Source organism: Plectrocnemia conspersa, unplaced genomic scaffold, assembly GCF_051122295.1.
Source record: "Plectrocnemia conspersa isolate PC_06_02 unplaced genomic scaffold, ASM5112229v1 ptg000006l, whole genome shotgun sequence".
NCBI classification, from domain to species: domain Eukaryota; kingdom Metazoa; phylum Arthropoda; class Insecta; order Trichoptera; family Polycentropodidae; genus Plectrocnemia; species Plectrocnemia conspersa.
The window spans coordinates 7,749,125-7,769,651 of record NW_028277170.1 but is presented as its reverse complement, the minus strand read 5'-3'; the positions used below and the strand labels follow the sequence as shown (position 1 = coordinate 7,769,651).

Below are 20,527 nucleotides of genomic sequence, written 5' to 3'. Positions count from 1 at the left end.
GGATCAGATTATTCTTATGATTTCGTTGGGAGCATTTTGGCTAGATTCACTAAAGAGCTCAAAATCACTTTTGGGAACAAGGGTAAAATATTCCAAGATGCTCGGCTTTGTTATGAGGAGCGCATTTCAGTTATATATAGTCAGTTATTAGCGTATTTTATGACACTCTTGATTAATCGAAAAAGTTCGGAAAAGGTTCTTGGACTACATTTATAAGAGGACATTTGGTTTTTATCCGTTTTTTTATCTCAGCGCATTAATAGGGATAGTGTCGACAATCAAACTATTTTCGAGAAATTCCAGTTTTGACATTGCACATTGATCTATTTAATGTTATCTACAAAGAACTGGTCCGTTGTGTATCATTTAATTAATTATGTGTTACCTCTATGTGTCATGATGGAAAAAAATAATACATAATATTACTTCAATACACAAAAAATATGATACAAGTAAGATAAAAATAATAATTAGTAAGAGAAAAGCTATTGCGTATTGACGCGGTCTCCAGATTATCGAGGTAAATCATGATATCCAGGTTTCATATATATATTCCATAATCATACACTGCGTAGTCGAGAACGCTCCACTGCGCAAGCGTGTTGAGCTCATGCTTTAACTACCCTTTCAAAAAGTGCAGCCGAGTGTTTCGCTCGACTGGCTACCCGCACTCAGTCGTCCGGCGGCACCTACGGAGCGCGGTTGTGCGCGCTCGGTACGGTCGCGCATGGCGAAAACTTCGCTGGCTGCAATCGGAAATTTCACGAAAACTTCACGATGTGGTGCAGCAAGATCCGCAATTGGTGTTTCTCCAAGCCCGACGAATCGGTAAATATTTTTACATTATTTTCTAAAGTTTTAATTTATGCTTTTTATCTAAAAATATGTTCATACTATGAAAATGTAATCCTACAATAGTTTTATAAATCTCAAATGTCATTGATTTTCTTCATCTGGAATTTTCATAAAAATTACTAAAATAAACACTCGTTTTAATTTGATTCAATTTAAATTTAAATTTTATTTTATTAAATTTTTTTTTATTATTAAATAAATTAATCTTCATTTTATTAAATTAAATTTTATTGTAATTTATAACTTTGATTAACATCTAAGATATGGGCTTTATATAATACGTGAAAAACATTTTTCTTAAAATAATTATGGTTGCTAAAAAAATTAAAACATAGTAAAATCTTAGAGTTAAAAACTTTAAATAAATGCAATATTATGTGTCATTAGGTCATCTTTACGCTTCAGGCAAAAGATGTCTATAGTGCGTGTAGTACATACACACATATGTTTAATTTACGAGTTGTTCAAACAGCCGCAATTTTGGTTCTCTGAACAGCCGTATGAAATGTATCGGTTGATTTTGATTTAAACGCCCGAAAATTAGTTAAAATTTATTCATAGGAGTAGCGTAATACGCAGCAAAATAAAACGCTTAAAAAGCTGAACTAAAAGTTAGCAATAATACAGTATATGTCAATGATTTATAGACTCTTTTTGATTTTACAATAAAGCAATAAATACAAATAACACGCAAATGAAATTCGTTACTTGTTAATTTTTTTTTAAATATTTTTCATTATCATTAATAATTATAATTAACCAGCAAATCAAATTACACAATCGCTTTATGTAATATAGAAAGTTAAGCATAATTTACGTAATGTATATCGCGACTGTTATTTTTTCATCGTTTTTGTCTACGTTTCAACCTGTAATGTTTAGATCATCATAATAGGCAAAGTCTCGATCATGATTTTCATCTATAAACGTCATCGTTATTTTTGTTTTTTATTCGTTGTTAGCAGAACAATATATTTATGATATTTTGTGTGAATTTGGTTCAAATCGAGTTTACAATTTGCATAAAGTTTGCCTTTTATCAAAATTGAAATAGCGATGTTTATAAAAAAACTCGTATAACTACAGTTTCGTACAAAATATAATATATATTTTTTACTACTATTATGTTTATGTTTATTTTCAGCACCCTCGAATTAATCACAATTACATAACACGCCAATATACGCAACATAATTAAAGCAACCAAGAAAGTTCTAGAAAATTATGATTTTAATGGTATTTTACGTAAATATAAAATATACTCCAAAACAAAGATAATCTTATTCAAAAATATTTTTAAATTTATCCAATTTTTTCAATGCGCTAAAAAAATCATGCGTTGATTTTAAATGATCTTTTAAGCAAAAAAAAAAACAGTTATTTTATTTTATTGCTACTAATTTTTGTGATTCGAGGGATATTTGTAAAATAAAGATACAAAACCGATGATATATTTTGGAATTGACTTTAGAAATCTCCTTTTTTATTTTTCAACATTGTCATCATCATGTATTTAGTGAGCTTATTGATTACGACGTCATAGGAGCTTACTCTCTTTTGGCACCCAAGGCTCGATAAGTTTAAAATATTTGTAGCACTTTTTGAATGAGTTTTTCGATCAATGACTATGAATAGATTTTATTAAACTTATATTTACTTTGTTGTTGCAAAGATATTTCCGCAGTAGGCAAAAAAAATTGTGTCACGTTTACGTCAATTGTTGTATACGTGAAATCATCTTTCCCTGTTTGTGTCTGAAAGATCCACTCGTCTCTAAAGCGGGTTAAATCATAGCGGCTTTCTCAATCGTATGTCTATGATCTGTGGATCCACTTGGTATACGTTTGTAGGAGAACAATGAGTCAAGTTGAAAAGCTCGCTTGAAGTTATTGATATAATTGATTTGGCGCATTGTTTTTATATACATGAAGGAGGTTTAGTGCTCGCCTTCTTTATATTACCATCACCAATTACAGAAATTTTCGGATATATTTGAATAACCCAACTTTAGTATTGCGTATAATCTTTTGAACGGGTTTAAGAACGGCAGTTAAATATTTTGAACGAGCGAGGTGGCATAAAAAAACACAAACCCTTTACCGTGCAAGTACTTTTGTATTTGTTTTGTATTGAATTTGCCGATATGCTCTTAAAAATTTATGCGCAAGAGGTTTTGTTTCTCACGCTCAGTCAATTTTATTTATAGCTTTTATAACTATTCTCCTTCGTATTTTTCGATTTACGGGCGGTCGTTGTGGTTTCGACAAAACATAAAATAAAAATATTGAAAATATCTACGTAAGTTGTTTTGCTCATATCTAAGTGTCGCTATTCTCCTTTGAATTTAGTCACCTGTTGCATAATACGCCTGTCTCCACTGGGTCTCGTCTAAATAATCAGTGTAACTCTAACTAAGCATTGAATATTCGATAATATAAATTATAAAAATTAAAAATGACTGACCATATAACAATATCTATATAAATGTAATTTTAATGTAAAATAAAAAAATGAAAATTAAGCAAGTGCTCTAATTATTAACTTGAATCAGTTTTTTTTAGATTTTTCTTATATCATGCATACATATCAAGGTGATTATTTAAAATTAAGCTATGACGTAAATTATAATATTAATTTATTATTTTTTGAAAATTTTAATCAAATAAATATAAAAACGAAATATAAAATACCCAAAAAATAACATTTTTAAAAACTCCTAATGTTATTATTTTAAAACATAATTATTTTTAAATGACAATAGCATACTATTTGGTTATAAGTAAATATAATTTAATTGATGCGAATCGATTTTTTTCGTTCCTCTGAATGCATATCAAATTTATAACATGCTAAAAACGGTTAATGTTTTTAAACCTATTTTTAATAAAGACATTTGGAGTAATTCATAATAAAATTTTAGCACATGAATGTATTTTAGCAGAAAAAAATAGTCTGCCCATTTCTTAAATTTAATACAATTCCATTAACCTTTGTTATATATATATATATTTACTTTCTAAGATTAGTGGTGCACAAACTATTTTTAATTCTGAACTTCCATTTTGTTTAAAATTTTGTCGCGACCTATGGATAGACTTTTTTTTTAATTCGTCTAAATTTTTTTTTTAATTTATGCTTCTGGCTTGTTAGAAATATAAAAAAACATATAATTTTATAAATCAATGTGAGTATAAATATTTTTTGAAATAAAAAAAACTGTAATTATATAAATTCAATATAAGGTATTCGCTTGCAAAGAACTGATATTTTTTTCTATTTTTAGATCTGCATTAGAAATCCCAAGCTAAAACTTATATTCTTGATATCTTCTTAATCGATATTTTATTTTAATGGCAACTAACTTTGAAAAGGCAGTCTTACGTAAATAAGTCGATGAGAGACTGAGACAGTACGCGACCTGTGTCGCGTCGCTTGACATTCAATCTGGCGGTTATTGGGGCAGTCTTGTATTTGTCCCTACTGCAAGTTCAGAAATAAATACATATTTTGATAATGTAATTTTAATTCACTATTATACTGATACTAAATTCTTGTTAATTAATTTTTTTCTTGTAAAATTAATTAAATTATTTAATATAAATTATATTCTTCCTGTTAAATCAATACATATTATTTTTGGCTAATAAATCAATTTTAATATTGCGATCATAAAATAGTTTCTTCCGCTCTCCTCGAAGGTCGGTTTGCGCATCACTATCTTTGACGATGAAAGAAAAGGTTAGTTAGGATTTTGCTTTTCTTCTATCAAAAAATACAGTATGAAGGTAGGAACTCTAGACATTCAATTCATTAGTGCATTTCACTGGTAGATTCAGCCAATTAGTTTAGCAGGGTAATTTTATTGTTATTGTTTCAATTCGGTACGAGTATTTTTCCTTATGGTAGACATCTTCGGTGTTCGGATTTGGTTAATAATCAGTCACACATAAGTAGCCATTAGTTAATTTAAATACATAAACGTAACAGTGATTCATATTTAATAAATAGAAAATGGATCAAATATACGAAAATAGTAAAAATCCCCTTTTTTAAAATAAGCAAAGAAACTCTTTTGGTTCAGCGCTCTCAACATTTCAGTATTTTTTTGTGGCGGAATAATGATGAATACTCGAAATAGAGGTGCACAAAAGTTGACCTCTACATTATACATTTGTATGTATGTATGTATTTGCAAAAAGCGTGATATAAACTACTCATGTTTTCATAGGAAATAAATGTTTTTTTCATTGTTTATAGTGCAAAACATATTTTGTAGTGATTCTTAGCAAAAAACAATTTTATAATTTAAATAAATAAAATATCTATATACTTTTTACTATACTTGATCAATTGTAAAAATTAATTAATTAAAAAGAAATGTTAAAAACCAATAATCCTTTAATTTTTTTATATTTATTATATCTTAAAAATGAGATTAAAAAACTCTGATAATATAGTGCAGTGGTGCGTAAACTATTTTTTTAGTAAGAGTTTTAATAAAACACATTATTTTATTTAAACTATCTGAATTTAATGTGAGGTATGCGCTCGCAAAGAATTTATTTATGTTCGAATCTGTATTGAAAATTTCAAGCAGTAAGTCATCCTCTAGACATGTCACACGTGATCCTCATCATATGTTAATTGTATGACAGGAACCGAGAGAGTATGCGATCTGCGTCGCGTCGCTTGGCACTCCATTTGCCAACTATTGGTCTTCTGTTCGCTCCTGCTATCCTGCTATTGAATATTTTTTTATATATTTTGTCAAATAAATTTCTTTGAATTTTGCGATCCCCAAAGAGTTTGTTCCGGATTGGATTTATGGTTTGCGCATCGCTGATGTTGCGTATAAAAGTCTTGTCTCATATAAAACTCAAAATTGTTATACAAAGTTAACAAACAATTCAATATGTAATGTATATAATATTAACAGCTTTTTTACTTTTATTTTAATGATTTTTTTAGATATTCCACATTTATTGAGGTGCCCCATTATTATGCCCAATGCTTTATATATTTATTAGCTATCTAACAAAATATTAAACTGCCTTTTTTTAAACAAAAATAATTTTATAAAACCGCCTAAATCAAGGGACTAATATCTAGATAGGTTGACATTTAGATAGTATTATAGATCTTCAAGCATTAATGAATCAGTAATACAATAAAAAAATTATTACTATTTTTTACTTAGACTAAGCGAGCAGGAATGGAGTTTTGTAACATATCACCAAATCTTACGATGATCCACTGAGGATGCTCGGCTTCGTTATACGGAGCGCATGTCACTTTAATATTTTTTGTCGATACATATTCTATACAATACGTCAGTTCATAGTTTCATAAAATATGGTTCTATTTACTGAAATCTTAGCAAAGCAAAGTACTTTTTGTTGTTATAGAAAATTAAAATAAAATCTAAAATATCTCCGGGTACGGGTCGTATTTGTATTTGAATTCTAGTGGCATTTTGCTTAAAACGTTGCGATCATTGCATTTTTATTGTAGCGTCTTATCAATGAGCACTCTTTAAAGATGCTAAGGGATGGCGTCGACATTTCATCAATGCTCAGTGTCTTTTAGCTGCAAGCTTCAGAGTACCCTAGAGAGTCACGATTGCATCCCTTATTCTTGCCCGTCATGACCTCCGAGTATTTCTCATTTATTTTATAAGTATTTGGGAAAACTTATCAAATCATAATGGTCATATTTATACTAAAAAATAAGAACATCCTAATGCTTTATATACAATATGATGTTATACTTATTTCCGGAAAATATATAAATTGCATTTTTTATGTGTTTTAAAAGTATATTGCTTTTATTTGTTTAATAATTTATTTTTAGTATTTCTTATATCAGCTATGAATATTTGAATTTATAATTGCATTTGTCATTAATTTTATTTATAAAACACTCCTGACAAATCATAGAACACGCGCAAAAAGTAAGTCCAGTGAGGCAACTTTAATTTACTTTATTTGTTATTTACCATTGGATGCATTTTTAATTAGCAATCCGTTCTGAGTGCATGCTATTTTGTATGATTCGAGTTGTAAATTCTAGTTCACAAATGAGTTGTAAAGGGAGAAATAAGTTAAATTACGTTCTATTATTAAATGAAGAGCTGATTTAAAAAAATCCATTAAAATCAAAGCCTAATTATATCTGACAGCATCATTGCTATAGATAACGTCACTCAGTATAAGTTATTTAGATACTCAATGACCTTTTACGTTTATGTGTGAATAAAATGTACAAATCTATAAGCGTCAAAACTTTAATATTGCACTACTGGGGCAATGAATCAACATTTATTTAAATATTTTTGTTAAATACCATCATTGGTTATTGAAATACCATTAAAATAATGAACCCATTTAAAGTAACATATCAATGTAAAGCCTCTTTTTAAAATCCGATTTATCAACAAGTTATTGTATCAATTCAGATATTAAACATTGTTTGTTATTTGACTGCCGCACTTAATAATATGATTATGTGTGGCAGTATGTTTTATATTTCTCGCGACTAAGTATTAAGATTGTTTAGAACAAATTAATTTTTAATATTTAGTAGGCCCACTCTTAGTTGTAATTACAGCTGCAACACTTTTTGGAAAACTAATGACTTGCAGGTGGACGGAGACAATTTTTTCCATTCCATCTATATTTTTTCTTGCAACTCAATTTTTGATATGCAATGATGGTAGTGCGGTCTGTGCTTACAAATATTTCCCAGCGGGAATCCATTAAAGTGGATTCCAAAGTTATAATATAAATGTCACTATTCATACTTACCTCGCAAGTGTACATATTTCCTACCCCTGCTGCTGCCATGCAACCCCATACCATAACGCTTCCGCCACCAATTTAACATTGGGTACAACGCAATCAGCTAGATATTCTTCTCCGACTCTTCGACGTACGTGTACTACACCATGGGTCTCAAAAACTTAAAAAAAATTTATGGCATTTCTTAAATGTTTTTAAATAAAAAAATTATAATAACAAATAAAGGCCAAGCCCACGCAACTAAACATGACGGTCACTTAAGCGAGACTGAACCATTAAACCTGCATTTTTTTTAAAACTCAAGTGAGGAATTAAAAACAGCAAATTCCATTGTACAGTTCTCAGAATTACGGTTAAACACTATTTTAAGGGTGTCTCATTATTATAACTATGGCTATATGTATATCCTAATAATTGGATATATACATAAGCCACTAAACATTAATATTTTTATAATTTTATCATCAACGCCAATTACCGAAACCAGGTACAAATATATAAATTAATTATTTAAATTATTAGGTTTAGGACTATTTATTTAACTGAATACCTGGAGCACAAAAAAATATTTCTAAAGTAAGATGTATTTAGGCATTTTATATCTATATTTAAATTTGATCTTGTCATATTTACCGATTTTGGTGCAAAGTGGGTTTTTTTCTCGCTTAATATTTTTCGGTATAAATATGGCAATGGTAATTGTTTGTATTAGACATTAACTGTTAAGTTTTATAACGATTGTACAAAAATATGTGTTATAGATATTTTTATCGCTTTATCTAGAATGACATAGAGCTTAGAAATATTTGCGTTACTGCATACCGGGCAAGCATATGTTATTTAGTTAATTTAGTAACAAAATAAAATATTGTTGAATATTGTTTAATGGCTACAATGGCAGCAAGCTTTTTGATCTGATCTTCACGATATGTTTAGGGAATTGATGTATTGAATCCATGTGTATGTATTATATAATTAGATATACACTCACTCTCCATTTAATGCAGTTTCATGTGTGCAGGAATGTATAAAATTATTTCTTCACTTTTCTCTTGATTTATTTTAATTTTTCATTCAGTAATATAGTTATTTGAGTTTTAGAAAGATTTTTGTAGCTAATTGAAATTGTTTTAAGACCGTAAGAATCTACATTTTACGCGATAACTACAGTTTCTTATTTAGTAAATATAAAAGTTTTGCCTTTTTAAGTATGAGTGTATTTGGCGTATAATATATTCAGGGGCTTTATTTTTAAATAATTCTTAGGTTAAATCATCGTTTCCTTTAAGGTCAAATGATTTTTCAATGTCTAGCAATAAAAATCTTAAAAGGTGAACTTTCGTGTAGTGATACGAGAGATTCGTAACTGTTTTGCTATCTATAATTCTCAACAGTATACATTTTTACAGAATTAAAAATAAATAACTTTAAATTTGAAGTGGCTGAAAAGAGTAAAAGAAATATATCGAAAAATTTTAAAAATGTATAAAAAAAGTTAACCCTATAAAAATATAAAGTAATCTTTTAATGTGTTTATATATCATTACATTTAAATTCTCATAGCAATAACGTTATTGCTTTTAAAAAATATATTAAATAACTTCTCAATCTGTTTTTGAGCATTTCAATCATAGTTGAGGTTTAAAACTACAATAGAAAGCGACAATTATATAACTAACGCATCAAATTGCAAGTGCTTTGTAGAAACTTTAAAGCATGTACGGTGAATATTCAATTTCATTAATATAGAGGAAAATGTTTGAATATTGCAATCGTGTACAATATGTGTTCAACCATATACATACATGTTATATTTCAGAGAGCATGTATTTAATTACAACATATGTAGTTCGTTAAAAGGGCGCTATTATTCTGCACTAGTAATCTACTCCGTTATAAAGTTTTTCTATTATAAATATAAATAGCTTTTCATATAACACATTTCAAAACGTTTTTCTTGAATATTATGATAACATGATGCAATAGTGTTTTAATTAAATATAATGTTTCATATATATTTTAATTAAATATATGTTTTCATTCATATATCATCTTTCAATTTTGTTTATAGTTTTAACAGTTCATGGAATGTACAATTAAAAACTGTTTAGGCAAACTTTAATTCGCAAAATTTAACATAAATGCATCTATGATGTAATATATGCTAATCAACATGCAATATGATGCTTATTTAGGATGTTAAAGAAAATTATTCTGACCCGCATAATAGATAAGTTGTGTAGGTCGATATCTAGCACCTGAAATACACGAGTATCCATGCTTTTTAATTTGTATAGGAAATAGTGTTTAAAATATTTATAATCCAAATTGATTGGGTTTTGATGATTGATGAATGCCGTTATGATTGCCATCAACTTGAGCTAGGTCTTGAATATTAATTTATTTAAATTAAATTAAGACAGGTTACTCCAATGCGTCGCGATAAGTAAAAAGTTAAAAAAAATATTGTAATACAGTACACCCATATTCATATTTCCGCAATTCCGCAATAGATCGAATGCATTTATACAATTTTAAATCATCTACATATAGAAGAAAACTTGAATGTGTAACTGCCGTATTTATGTCAATAATAAATATCACTAGTTGCACCCTCAAGAATCCCCGAAGGGGTGAAATATTATAATTACGTATTACGTTAAAATAATATTTTAAATTGATTGTCATATATTCCAACTAGTATTATTTTTATTAATAACCGGTACCTTTGAGCCAATAACATATACATATAATAAATAATATTAAAGATGAAGTTAATTAAAAAAGTTTTTATTACGATTTCTATACATATTCAATTTAAAGTTGGTGCACGTAAATGGATTCCTTTGAACAACGCATGAAGTCTTATTGAAGTAAAAGCTTTAAGAATTGCTTTTTCATTGTTTACTTTTAAGGGCATCCCTAAATGCATTTCTCTTGGTCGCAATTTATTTGGATAATTATTTTCAGCACAGTTGGGCTTCTAATATAAACTCATATAATTTAAAAACATATTTACAGTCATCGACAATAAGACTTAAAAACTAATCAATTATATATAGAATAGAGCAACGATTCGACATTTTCAGTATTCAATAATAAGGATTGCTTTTGTTCTTTTATATCTGTGTACGTTTATAGATAAAAAAAAATCAATAGCTGATTACTAGTACAACAAGCTTTTATTCAGTAGTCTAATTAATATGCACGGTACACATGCATGTAAATTATTATTTTGTACATTTTATTTTAAATTGAGAATAAATTAGACTAATTGCAATCAACGATATGCATTCACCGACGGACAACTATAACTTTTGCACATAATATTATATGTATATTTCGAAATTATTTGTTCTTAAATATGTTAGGCTTAATTTATTTCTTCATATATACCATTTACAATAGTACTTTAAATCGCTCCAAAAGAGACTTGAAAACATATTTTTTGTTTTATTCTTGTACTTCATTTTGAACCAATATTGTTAACACAATTTAATTTCTATCATAACTATAGAAGATAAGAATTCGTGATTTTTTATAATTACAATTCTGATCGATCACCTTAGATTATTTTTTCCTAGCTTTGCATAATCTCATAGATAAATATCGATGTGATTAATTTAAGCCGAGCCATGTTGCTATGTCAATAAAAATGCATATTGGTATATAAAAATATTTTAATATTATTCTCGTAGAAAGCAAATAGGAAATCATGTTTTAATTAACAGTATAACTGTCATTGCTTTTTAGTAAATCGCATATTCACTGGAAATGGTGACGTTAATTAAAAATAAGATTATTTAAAATTTGTAAGCAAAAATGGTCATTTGCTATTTCTAATAAAATTGAGTGAGTATTATATGTATATTTGATTCAGAGCATAAATTACTAAAAATAAAAGTGCAAATGTATGACTATGTGACTACTTTTGCAACGACATACTTATGATCTACATTCAACAGGTTTTACATTTTCTTAGATGTTCGCGTCTGAAAGAGTGAAATAAACACGACTCTTTATCACACTATACCTTTGTAACTAAAAATACATATGAATAAACATTGATAAAAAAATAAATGGATATAAGACGGATTTAAAATATTATTAAAATTTGAAATATGGCTTTCTTAACGTATGCTAAAAGCTTGTGACCGAATTCTCTCAAAATATGAGCTTCTTCATACCTCAATAATGAGAAAAGTTGATGGTAAAACATGGATCGGAAGAAAGAAGATGTCTTTGTGGTGAAACAAACGCCCATAAACGGGATGTGTGTTTTGTACAGCAAAAGCCCGGGAGAGATATTAGAAACTTGTCAGCAATGTGATGCAGGAACAAAGTGATATTATTTTAATAAAAGTTAGGTTTACAATATAACGATAAGTTAGCTTTTATAAATATTCGTCTTTCTATATGCGTAAATCATTTAAATATTCTCAAAGCAAAAAACATGGTAAAAAATATTTTCAAAGCAAACAGCAAACAAAACCATGTTTTTTTTACATAAATATTACGTAATAAACGATTTATAATACTTATTTATTTAATCCATATTTTCAGAAAATCCGTTATTAGCACAAATAATTTAGTCACAGTAGTTTTATAAATTATTCAGTAATATAGAGAAATGCACTAAATTTATAATTTATCAATATTTTTAAATTTACAATAGTATACTATATTGAAATATATATATATATATATATATATATATTTATAAATGTTAAATTTTAATTCAAAAGAGAGTTATGATTTTTTTAATAAAAATATCATTAGTATAGAAAATGAAGAGGAACTCTTTATGAAAACTAACTGGCGCAAATAGATTTTTTGCACTTCATTATTTAACAACATAGCTTTGTTCTTTCAGGTTATTTTGTAGAAAGATACTCAAGGACTTTGTAGCTATTAATTAAAACATTAGACTGTTTTACTGTACAGCATTAAAGCCTTAGCTTTAAAACAAATATATGATACATATGTTTCAGACTTTTAAATCGTTGAATAGTTGAGTGAATTTTGTTCTTAATACAAGATGGGCATATATGTTTTCAATATTACAGCTAGCGGTGTATTTATTTTATTCAAGCAATTATTTATATTTAATTATTTAACATAAATTTAGAATTTACTTTTAGTATAAAGTAGTACAGCTTGAGAGCACATAGTTATGACTAATTAATTTATTTATGGGTTATTATTGAGCATCTAAGTTCAAAATGCATACAATAACACCCAATTTTAAATTTTCGAGATACTAAGTAAATGATTTTTTTACCATCATAGATAAATATCAAATTTATTAATTTAAAATGAGGTCGTACTTGTATTACTCTGAGTAACTACATAATTGTAATATTTCTGCAAAGTTGACATTTATAGAGGTAACTATTTATTCATCGAAAAATGTTTCGAATCAAACTAATATTTTATTTTGTCGTACCAATACATAATTTTGAATTTACATTATTTTGTATTGTTGCAAACTTAATTAAATTATTTGCGATTATTCCTCTAATCATTTCTGTAAAGACCTGGTATGCCTGTAATGTTGTATACCATATTCAAAAAGTAATAGCTGACTGGCAAAAATAGACACACACTATTCTATATAATTAATAGGAATAACTTGGTTAGGTAAGTTTGTTGTACACTAAAATTAGAGATGCCATGTATAATATTAATGATTATAGCAATAAAAACAAAATAACTCGTACAAGGTGTAAAGAAAATAACACGTGTTGTTTCACAGTTATGTCAGATTTATTACAAGGTTAGGTGAAATAAAACCAAAAACCAAAAACAAAACGCCAGCAAACAAGATGTGAGTAAAAAAAGACGTGTTACGCAAGCCCTCACATCTCAAAAAGCAAAGTAACGTGTTATAAGTGAATAAATTCAATAACAACAATATATATATTTATACATATAAAAATATACTGACGGTGACAAGTTCAAGGATAATTAATAATTAATACTGACACACATTGAGACATATTAGGTTACGCTTGGCAGATAAGAGAAATGATTCATGTGGGAACAGAACGATTGATCAATAAACCAAAATAAAATGCTATTTTATTTTAATTCAGATTAATTTAATTTTAATTTAGATTAATAAATAAATAGATATTTTATAAACAAATTTATTGGTAATTACAATGATATTGACTCTTATTTAGCTGCGATTCGCGAATTTTTTAATACTTTTATTGTCGGGTCTAGCAATTGAACCACAATCACGTTCAACAAACCAAATCAAATGGAGGGATTGAATAGGTATGTACAATATAAAAATCTGCAAAATTTATAACTATGAGAATTCAAATGTTATGATATTAAAGCACGTGATAAACAAACACGGCAAAGGGGCTTCTTTCAAAATATTTTGCAGGTCACGTTAAAGTAATCGCAATGAATCAGAAAGAATAAAAGTATACGTCGCAATTGTTTTGAGATAAATACTAATTAAAATTAATTATTTAAATAGTATCACTTTGAATGAACGGTGTATAATAATACACGTAAACAAAAGATATATATGTTATTGTAATAATAAATATTATTAAAAATAAAAATTGAATTTGCTTCATTGCTTTCCGAGGCATCGTTAGTGCACTCTATTGTTTCGACCAATGAAAAATAAGCATTCAAATATAAAACAAAATGGCCGACAGTACCGTGACAACAGATTTAAATAATTATTATTTAATAACAAAATTTTGCTACGCGACAATAATATTCATTTATTCATCATTTGAATAAAAATAAATAATCGGATTGCAAAGAAACTAGGTCTGTTATACATATGAAAATTAAATATATACATAATGTGTTGAGGATTAGAAGAATACATAGATTAAATTAGATAAACAATCATAAAACAATCTTTGTAATAAAATCTTCAAATTTTGAATTCCCAGCGACGGACTCCGAGGCCGAAAAGTGAGTTTTTACTTTTATAAATAATCGAATTGCAAATTAGCTAGGTGTGTTATAACTATGAAAAATAAATATATACATAATGTGTTGAGGATAAAAAGAATACATTAAGTTAGATAAGCAGTTATAAAACAATCTTATTTTTAATTCCGATGTGGCAAAATATCTATACGTCATGGTTTTAATCAATTTTTGTTCTGTGTCATCATTCCTCTTTAGGAATAGGCAAATTCAAGCTATTCAGTTACATCAAACGTATGTAGTATGTTCTTTATAAAAAGACAATATTTGTTGACAGTGACTACAACATCACAAGATTCACTCTTTGTTTATATATACCAATTCTATATTGTAGCTACATAGGTCATCAAATTGTTTCATCATTGCTTCTGAAAAATAATTAAAAACAATAAGAACTTAAATTAAACATTGAAAATATTATTACTACTAATATAATCCATAATTTAAATTTAAACGACAAACGAAGAACAAAATTGACGGAAGTTACTGTAGAGGATTAAACACGTAGATTGACATCTCTTTATCTTCTTCAAAACTGTCGCAATATGTCATATTTTAATTGTTTGCAATACGTAAATGTTATTAGATCTATCATTGCTTCTGAAAATTAACTGTAAACGATACTATATAGTGGGTAAAATGTAACTTTTTTTACACTAATACGAGATTTTTCATTATTACTAGCATTGTAATATGTTTAATTAACTTTGGTATGTGTCTTTTAATATTTGATCCTGAAATTCAATAGTAATTTTGTTAGGCACACTCATAATTTATAGTTTTGATTATATTGTCTATAATTCCATATACTACATATTAAATGTGCATATATTATTAAATAATTTTGCGATATCTGTTTTTCAATTTTTTATTAAATGTTTATATCATAGCCTGATTATATTGCTTATAAAATAGTTATTAAAATATTTATTTACGCTATTAATACAAATTTACAATTAAAATATGCAAGCTGCAAACATCTTCGTTTCTTATCTCGTGACTTTATAAATATGTTTATTTTGTTTTGATAACACGCATATTTCTTTCCGATATGCGTTTTAATTGGTGGATAGTTACACCTTAAATAATATTTAAATCAATATCGAAATCAGTTTAAAACGTATTATTTTAAATAAAGCTCTATTTATAAAATTTCATTATTATTCTTAAAATTACAATTAATAGAGAATTGAAATTAGTTTGTGTGATTTGCTGCAATATAGAAGAGATTATTTGTACATGTATATGTTTCTGTATCAGTATTAGGCGTTGGCGGCAAATGATCAGGAGTTGTAAATCATTGCAATTTTGTAAATAGGGAGTGACCCTTGACTCTGAATGCTCGTGGTGAGCTAAGATAAGTTGGTGAGCTTATGTTTGCCATGAGTGGTGCTGTGTATATGCGTTAGATTTTATAATCAATCGAGTTATTGTCTACCTTCGCTTTCAGTTAATTGTGGCCATTTGTGGGCGAACATGTGATAATTTCCAAGGATACGTATAACAAAAATAGCTTGTCCCTAAGGTTATAAAAAGGTTTTGAGTGTTTTTATGTCGTAGTAAGCGATTATAGTTGATCACACTCAAAAGTCTGCGTGGATATTATTTCACTTGTCTTGTTTCACCAAACCTTTGACGTTATTGTTTACTATAGGACCATTGTTGGAACCACCACAGAGCAAACAAAGCCGGTTTGATGTCTACAGATATAAAGCTCGCATTGGCCTTGTTATCATATCGTATGTCCTAATTATAAATGATCAATAAGATAGACATAGACGTAACTAATCAAGATGCAAACTATATATATTATGTAATTGTCATTTGGTTGCAACTTTATGTCATAAAGCTATTTACAATTGAAAATATATAAAATAATTATTGTTTAATTAAAATGAAAGAATTGTTACATTTCTGAAGCCCCCTAAAAGTATTATATGGTCAAACTCTTTTAACTAGAATGTTTGAACAAGCTTAATATTGCACTGTTGACTTTTTCACAGGTTATCGTCGAGCTGGAGCCGAATTTGCTACCATCAGTTCTTCATGACGTGCTTCCTATTATACTGGTAAGAAGCATTACATTTCCATTTTCCATATAAAATGTTTGTTTCGTTTTTATAAGCATTATATGATTCCATGTTTAATTGGTATGATTGAAACAATATTTTATACGCATGAAGCAAATAATATTACGTATTATACATATATAATCAAAATGTTTTATACATATATTATTTTGGCGACGTAGGAGGTTCTTTCAAATCGAATGAAAAAAAGAATTAATTGTATAATGAAACAACGAACGAACAACAAATAACGTTATATAAATATTTATTTTTATATAATACATTGGTAGAATTGATTCAAAGCGAGCACTATTTGCAACAATCAATGATAAAGACATTTCAATCAATGTATCGTTCCAATGAATGATAATAAATGCAGAACCTTTATTGTATTAAAATGACTTGTTATCTAATAAAGTAAATATATACTCTGAATTAAACTTGATAATCATATCATAAGCAAATACCAAGATTAGATTCGTATGTATCCTGCTGTGAAATTAAAAAAAAAAATGTCATGTGAGGTGTCTCGGAGAAAAAAGTATTGCCGAAAAAACAGCGCAGCTTTAAAACACTACACAAAATCGAAATAGAAGAAATGCAAAATTTGCATTATTAAAGTTGAATGAACATTGAGATGAGTTACTGTGTTCTATCGTGTTTTGATGCTGTGCTGTTTTGTCGACGCTATTTTGACCTCCGACACTATCTCAATTAGTACTTTATTTCTGGTACTGATGGAATATATCATTTAATTTATTTGGAATTATTATTAAACTAGCTGTCTAACTATCTAGCTGCTATGTTGACAGCTTGTTTAAACTTATATTTTGAAAGGTTAAGCTACGCTTTTAATAAATGGAAATGTGCATTTTTTAACAAATATTTTAAATTAAAATTTACCGTGAAAAAGTTTTTCTTTCATACATATGCACGTCATGTTACAAAGCTAGTACACTTATTTTTATTTTGTCGGAAATGCGTGCTGAATTCTGTCGGCAAACTATTGAAAATTTGCTTTCATATTTTATTTTTACTTTTATATTCGTATATTAAACTAATATTTCAGGGTACAAGGGATGTCTGTGAATAAGTAACAATCATTCTAATTATGAGTTTTGCGATTATTCTTTTTAAATACAGCATATATATACATATTTGTAAATTAAAATACATGTTTCATTTTGATTTTGCAGAATCCGATCATCGGGCATGCAGAAATAGAAGCTATTCCAACAGTAAGTAGTTTTTTAAATATCTATGTATTTTGAAACGGAAATTTCGTGTCGTTTACTTTTTATAATGCTTCTTCAAGATGTGTAATAGTATTATAATAATTTATATATTTTTCACTTAATTAAATTATATTTATCAAATATATTTAAACAGTATCGAGTATGTTTTGCAGTTCCGAGACCATGATCTCTTACCTGCTTATCTAGTTTAGTTGGATGTATGTTTTGATTAAATATTTTCTTTTACTATTGCTTATTAGTTTTTGTTGTAGGTATATACGACTATATTCACAAGTAGTTTATTTTTTAATATGGCTATTTAAATAAATTTATTTATTTATTATTTATTATTATTACTTATATATTTTATTTATTGAGTTTTGAGCAAGGGATTCTATTTTTAAATCACGGTGTAACAATAAGTTGCAGACAAACTACTATGCATTTACTGAATATTTTGTTAAGACCGAATATTTATTTTGTACTTACAAGTGCATATTAATTATGTATCCCCAAACCTAAAAACCGTACTAAATTTCAGATCTTATAATAGATTTATAGATAAGTAATTTTTTTTTTTTTTATATAAAACTAACTTATGCAGCTGAAAGAGGGTACGGTTTTGCTCCAGCTGTGTTAATTTTTTGATTTAGTTTACGTATATGAGATTTCCATGAAAGTTTCGAACCTAACGCCAGCGAAAGCTTTACTTCTACGAGAAAACATTACTGCAACGCTTTTAGTGGGTTGTGCAGCAGTAGCGTAGCGAATTATAGTTCAAGGGTCAGAATTTTGTTTTCAAGGGTCCAATCCTCTCCACTTGGACACGGCAGAGTATCTCACATTAAACATTGTTTGTATTTAAAACACATAGATTAAATTTGCAATTCTCCGTTACTTTATAAATAATAATAAAATATACTTCTTCATTAGGTAAAAATATAATATAATATAATTTAAACAACAATAATTTTCACGATTATTTTGGCAAAATACGCCACTGATTTGCAACGATTAACTATTTGCCGAACTATTTATCAATAATTTTTATGCTGTTTAATTCGGATTTTTATAAAAAAATCATAAAACGGCTGTGTCGTCAACGAATAAAGCGATGACATAATTTCTGCGAAGTTTAATAGGGAAATCACTCGTAAATATTGTTATTAGTGAGCAGATAAATTTATTATTTTAACTAAAATTACTGGAAAATTTAATTTACTTAATTTATAAATAGTACTTGTATGCTGTCCAATGTCCAAATGTCCAAAAACACTGGTTCTATAGTTATTTTTTTGTCAAAGCTTTTTTTTCCGTTTCAGAATGAGAACATCTGAAACTAAATTGTTTGTTGGTGCAGATTATTAGTATTATTAACATGTTCTATTATTATAATTTTAGTGGATTTTACTCTCGTGAATTAGAAAGAAGCGTAGGGTTCGTACCCAGTTTTCAAATAACTAAAGACAAGCAAGTGATGAATTTATAAAATTAATAAAATAATCGATGACAATCAGTGGAAATATTTTAAAGCTCTGCTGGAGTCATTTACTGGAGCTTTGCAAATAAGAAGTCGTTGAATTTTATTAGATAGTTTTTGAGGTGTTATTGTCATATTTATTATAGTTAGTATCATATGGATATGGCATATTTAAAGTTTCCTTTTGAAAAAAAATACACTCACATAATATAATGACTTTGTATTTAATTTAGATAACTACTTGAGTGCTATTATGATATATTTATATTGAAAATTACTTAATATATGTTCTAAAAATATAATAACACACAACCCTTAAAATAAAAACTGCACATGTGCATTATAAGAAATTTAACAAGATGCATTACGTTATGTGTTTACGCCATTCAGTCGCGGAAATATTATATATTATGCTATCTTTATAATATTATTATGTATTATCAATTAGTATGTTACGTCAAGTAGATTACAACTCTCTTGTTGAGATATGCAGAGAAGCTTTACGATTGTTTATTAAATTAAATTATGCAATATATAAATTTATTGTTGCGATGTGTAGAAAAACATTACGATTGTTTATTAAATGGAATTATGTAATATATAACTCGTTATCATATACTATGAGATTTCATATAAATTGTTTTAGATGTTAGTAATAAAGGGATATTCAAATTCAGTTTTTAAACTTTTAAAAAAAAAAATATTATTAATCTAAATTTTTTAATGATATTAATTGGGTGTCTGTCTCTGGATTTTTTTGCAGCAGTCAATCCTTTCAATGTAAATTGATGACTTTTTCGTACCTTTCGGGCAATGTCTTGGCTATAACTTGCCAGATGTTGGTTATTATTTGCTCAAACGTTTCGGGTTTGTCGGTGTAGACACGATGCGCAGCCTCACTCTTGCTGGCCAGTCAACAAAATGTTAAATATTGCGACTTGGGAACCTTTCACGCAAAACATTCAACGTTGCACCCGCTTTGTGGAAAGTTGCGCCATCTTGTTTCAACCACACGTCCTTCACATACATATCTTCGATTTTATGCTAAAAATAATCGGTCATCACGCGTTTTAAGCACTCACTACTGACTGTTACAGTCCGACCTTCATCGTTTTCAAAAAAGTA

The 20,527-nt window shown here is 27.7% G+C and overlaps 1 protein-coding gene across 1 annotated transcript in view; it reads left to right on the top strand.

Moving 5' to 3' along the window:
* The first annotated feature begins 679 nt into the window (after positions 1-679).
* Positions 680-20,527, top strand: part of LOC148234145 (uncharacterized) — a 55,482-nt gene continuing 35,634 nt past the window's right edge. Inside the window, exons 1-3 of the mRNA XM_088187869.1 lie at positions 680-828; positions 16,622-16,687; positions 17,884-17,925. Coding sequence (XP_088043995.1) covers positions 778-828; positions 16,622-16,687; positions 17,884-17,925 — 159 coding nt within the window. The 5' untranslated portion in view covers positions 680-777. The remainder of the gene's footprint in view (positions 829-16,621; positions 16,688-17,883; positions 17,926-20,527) is intronic.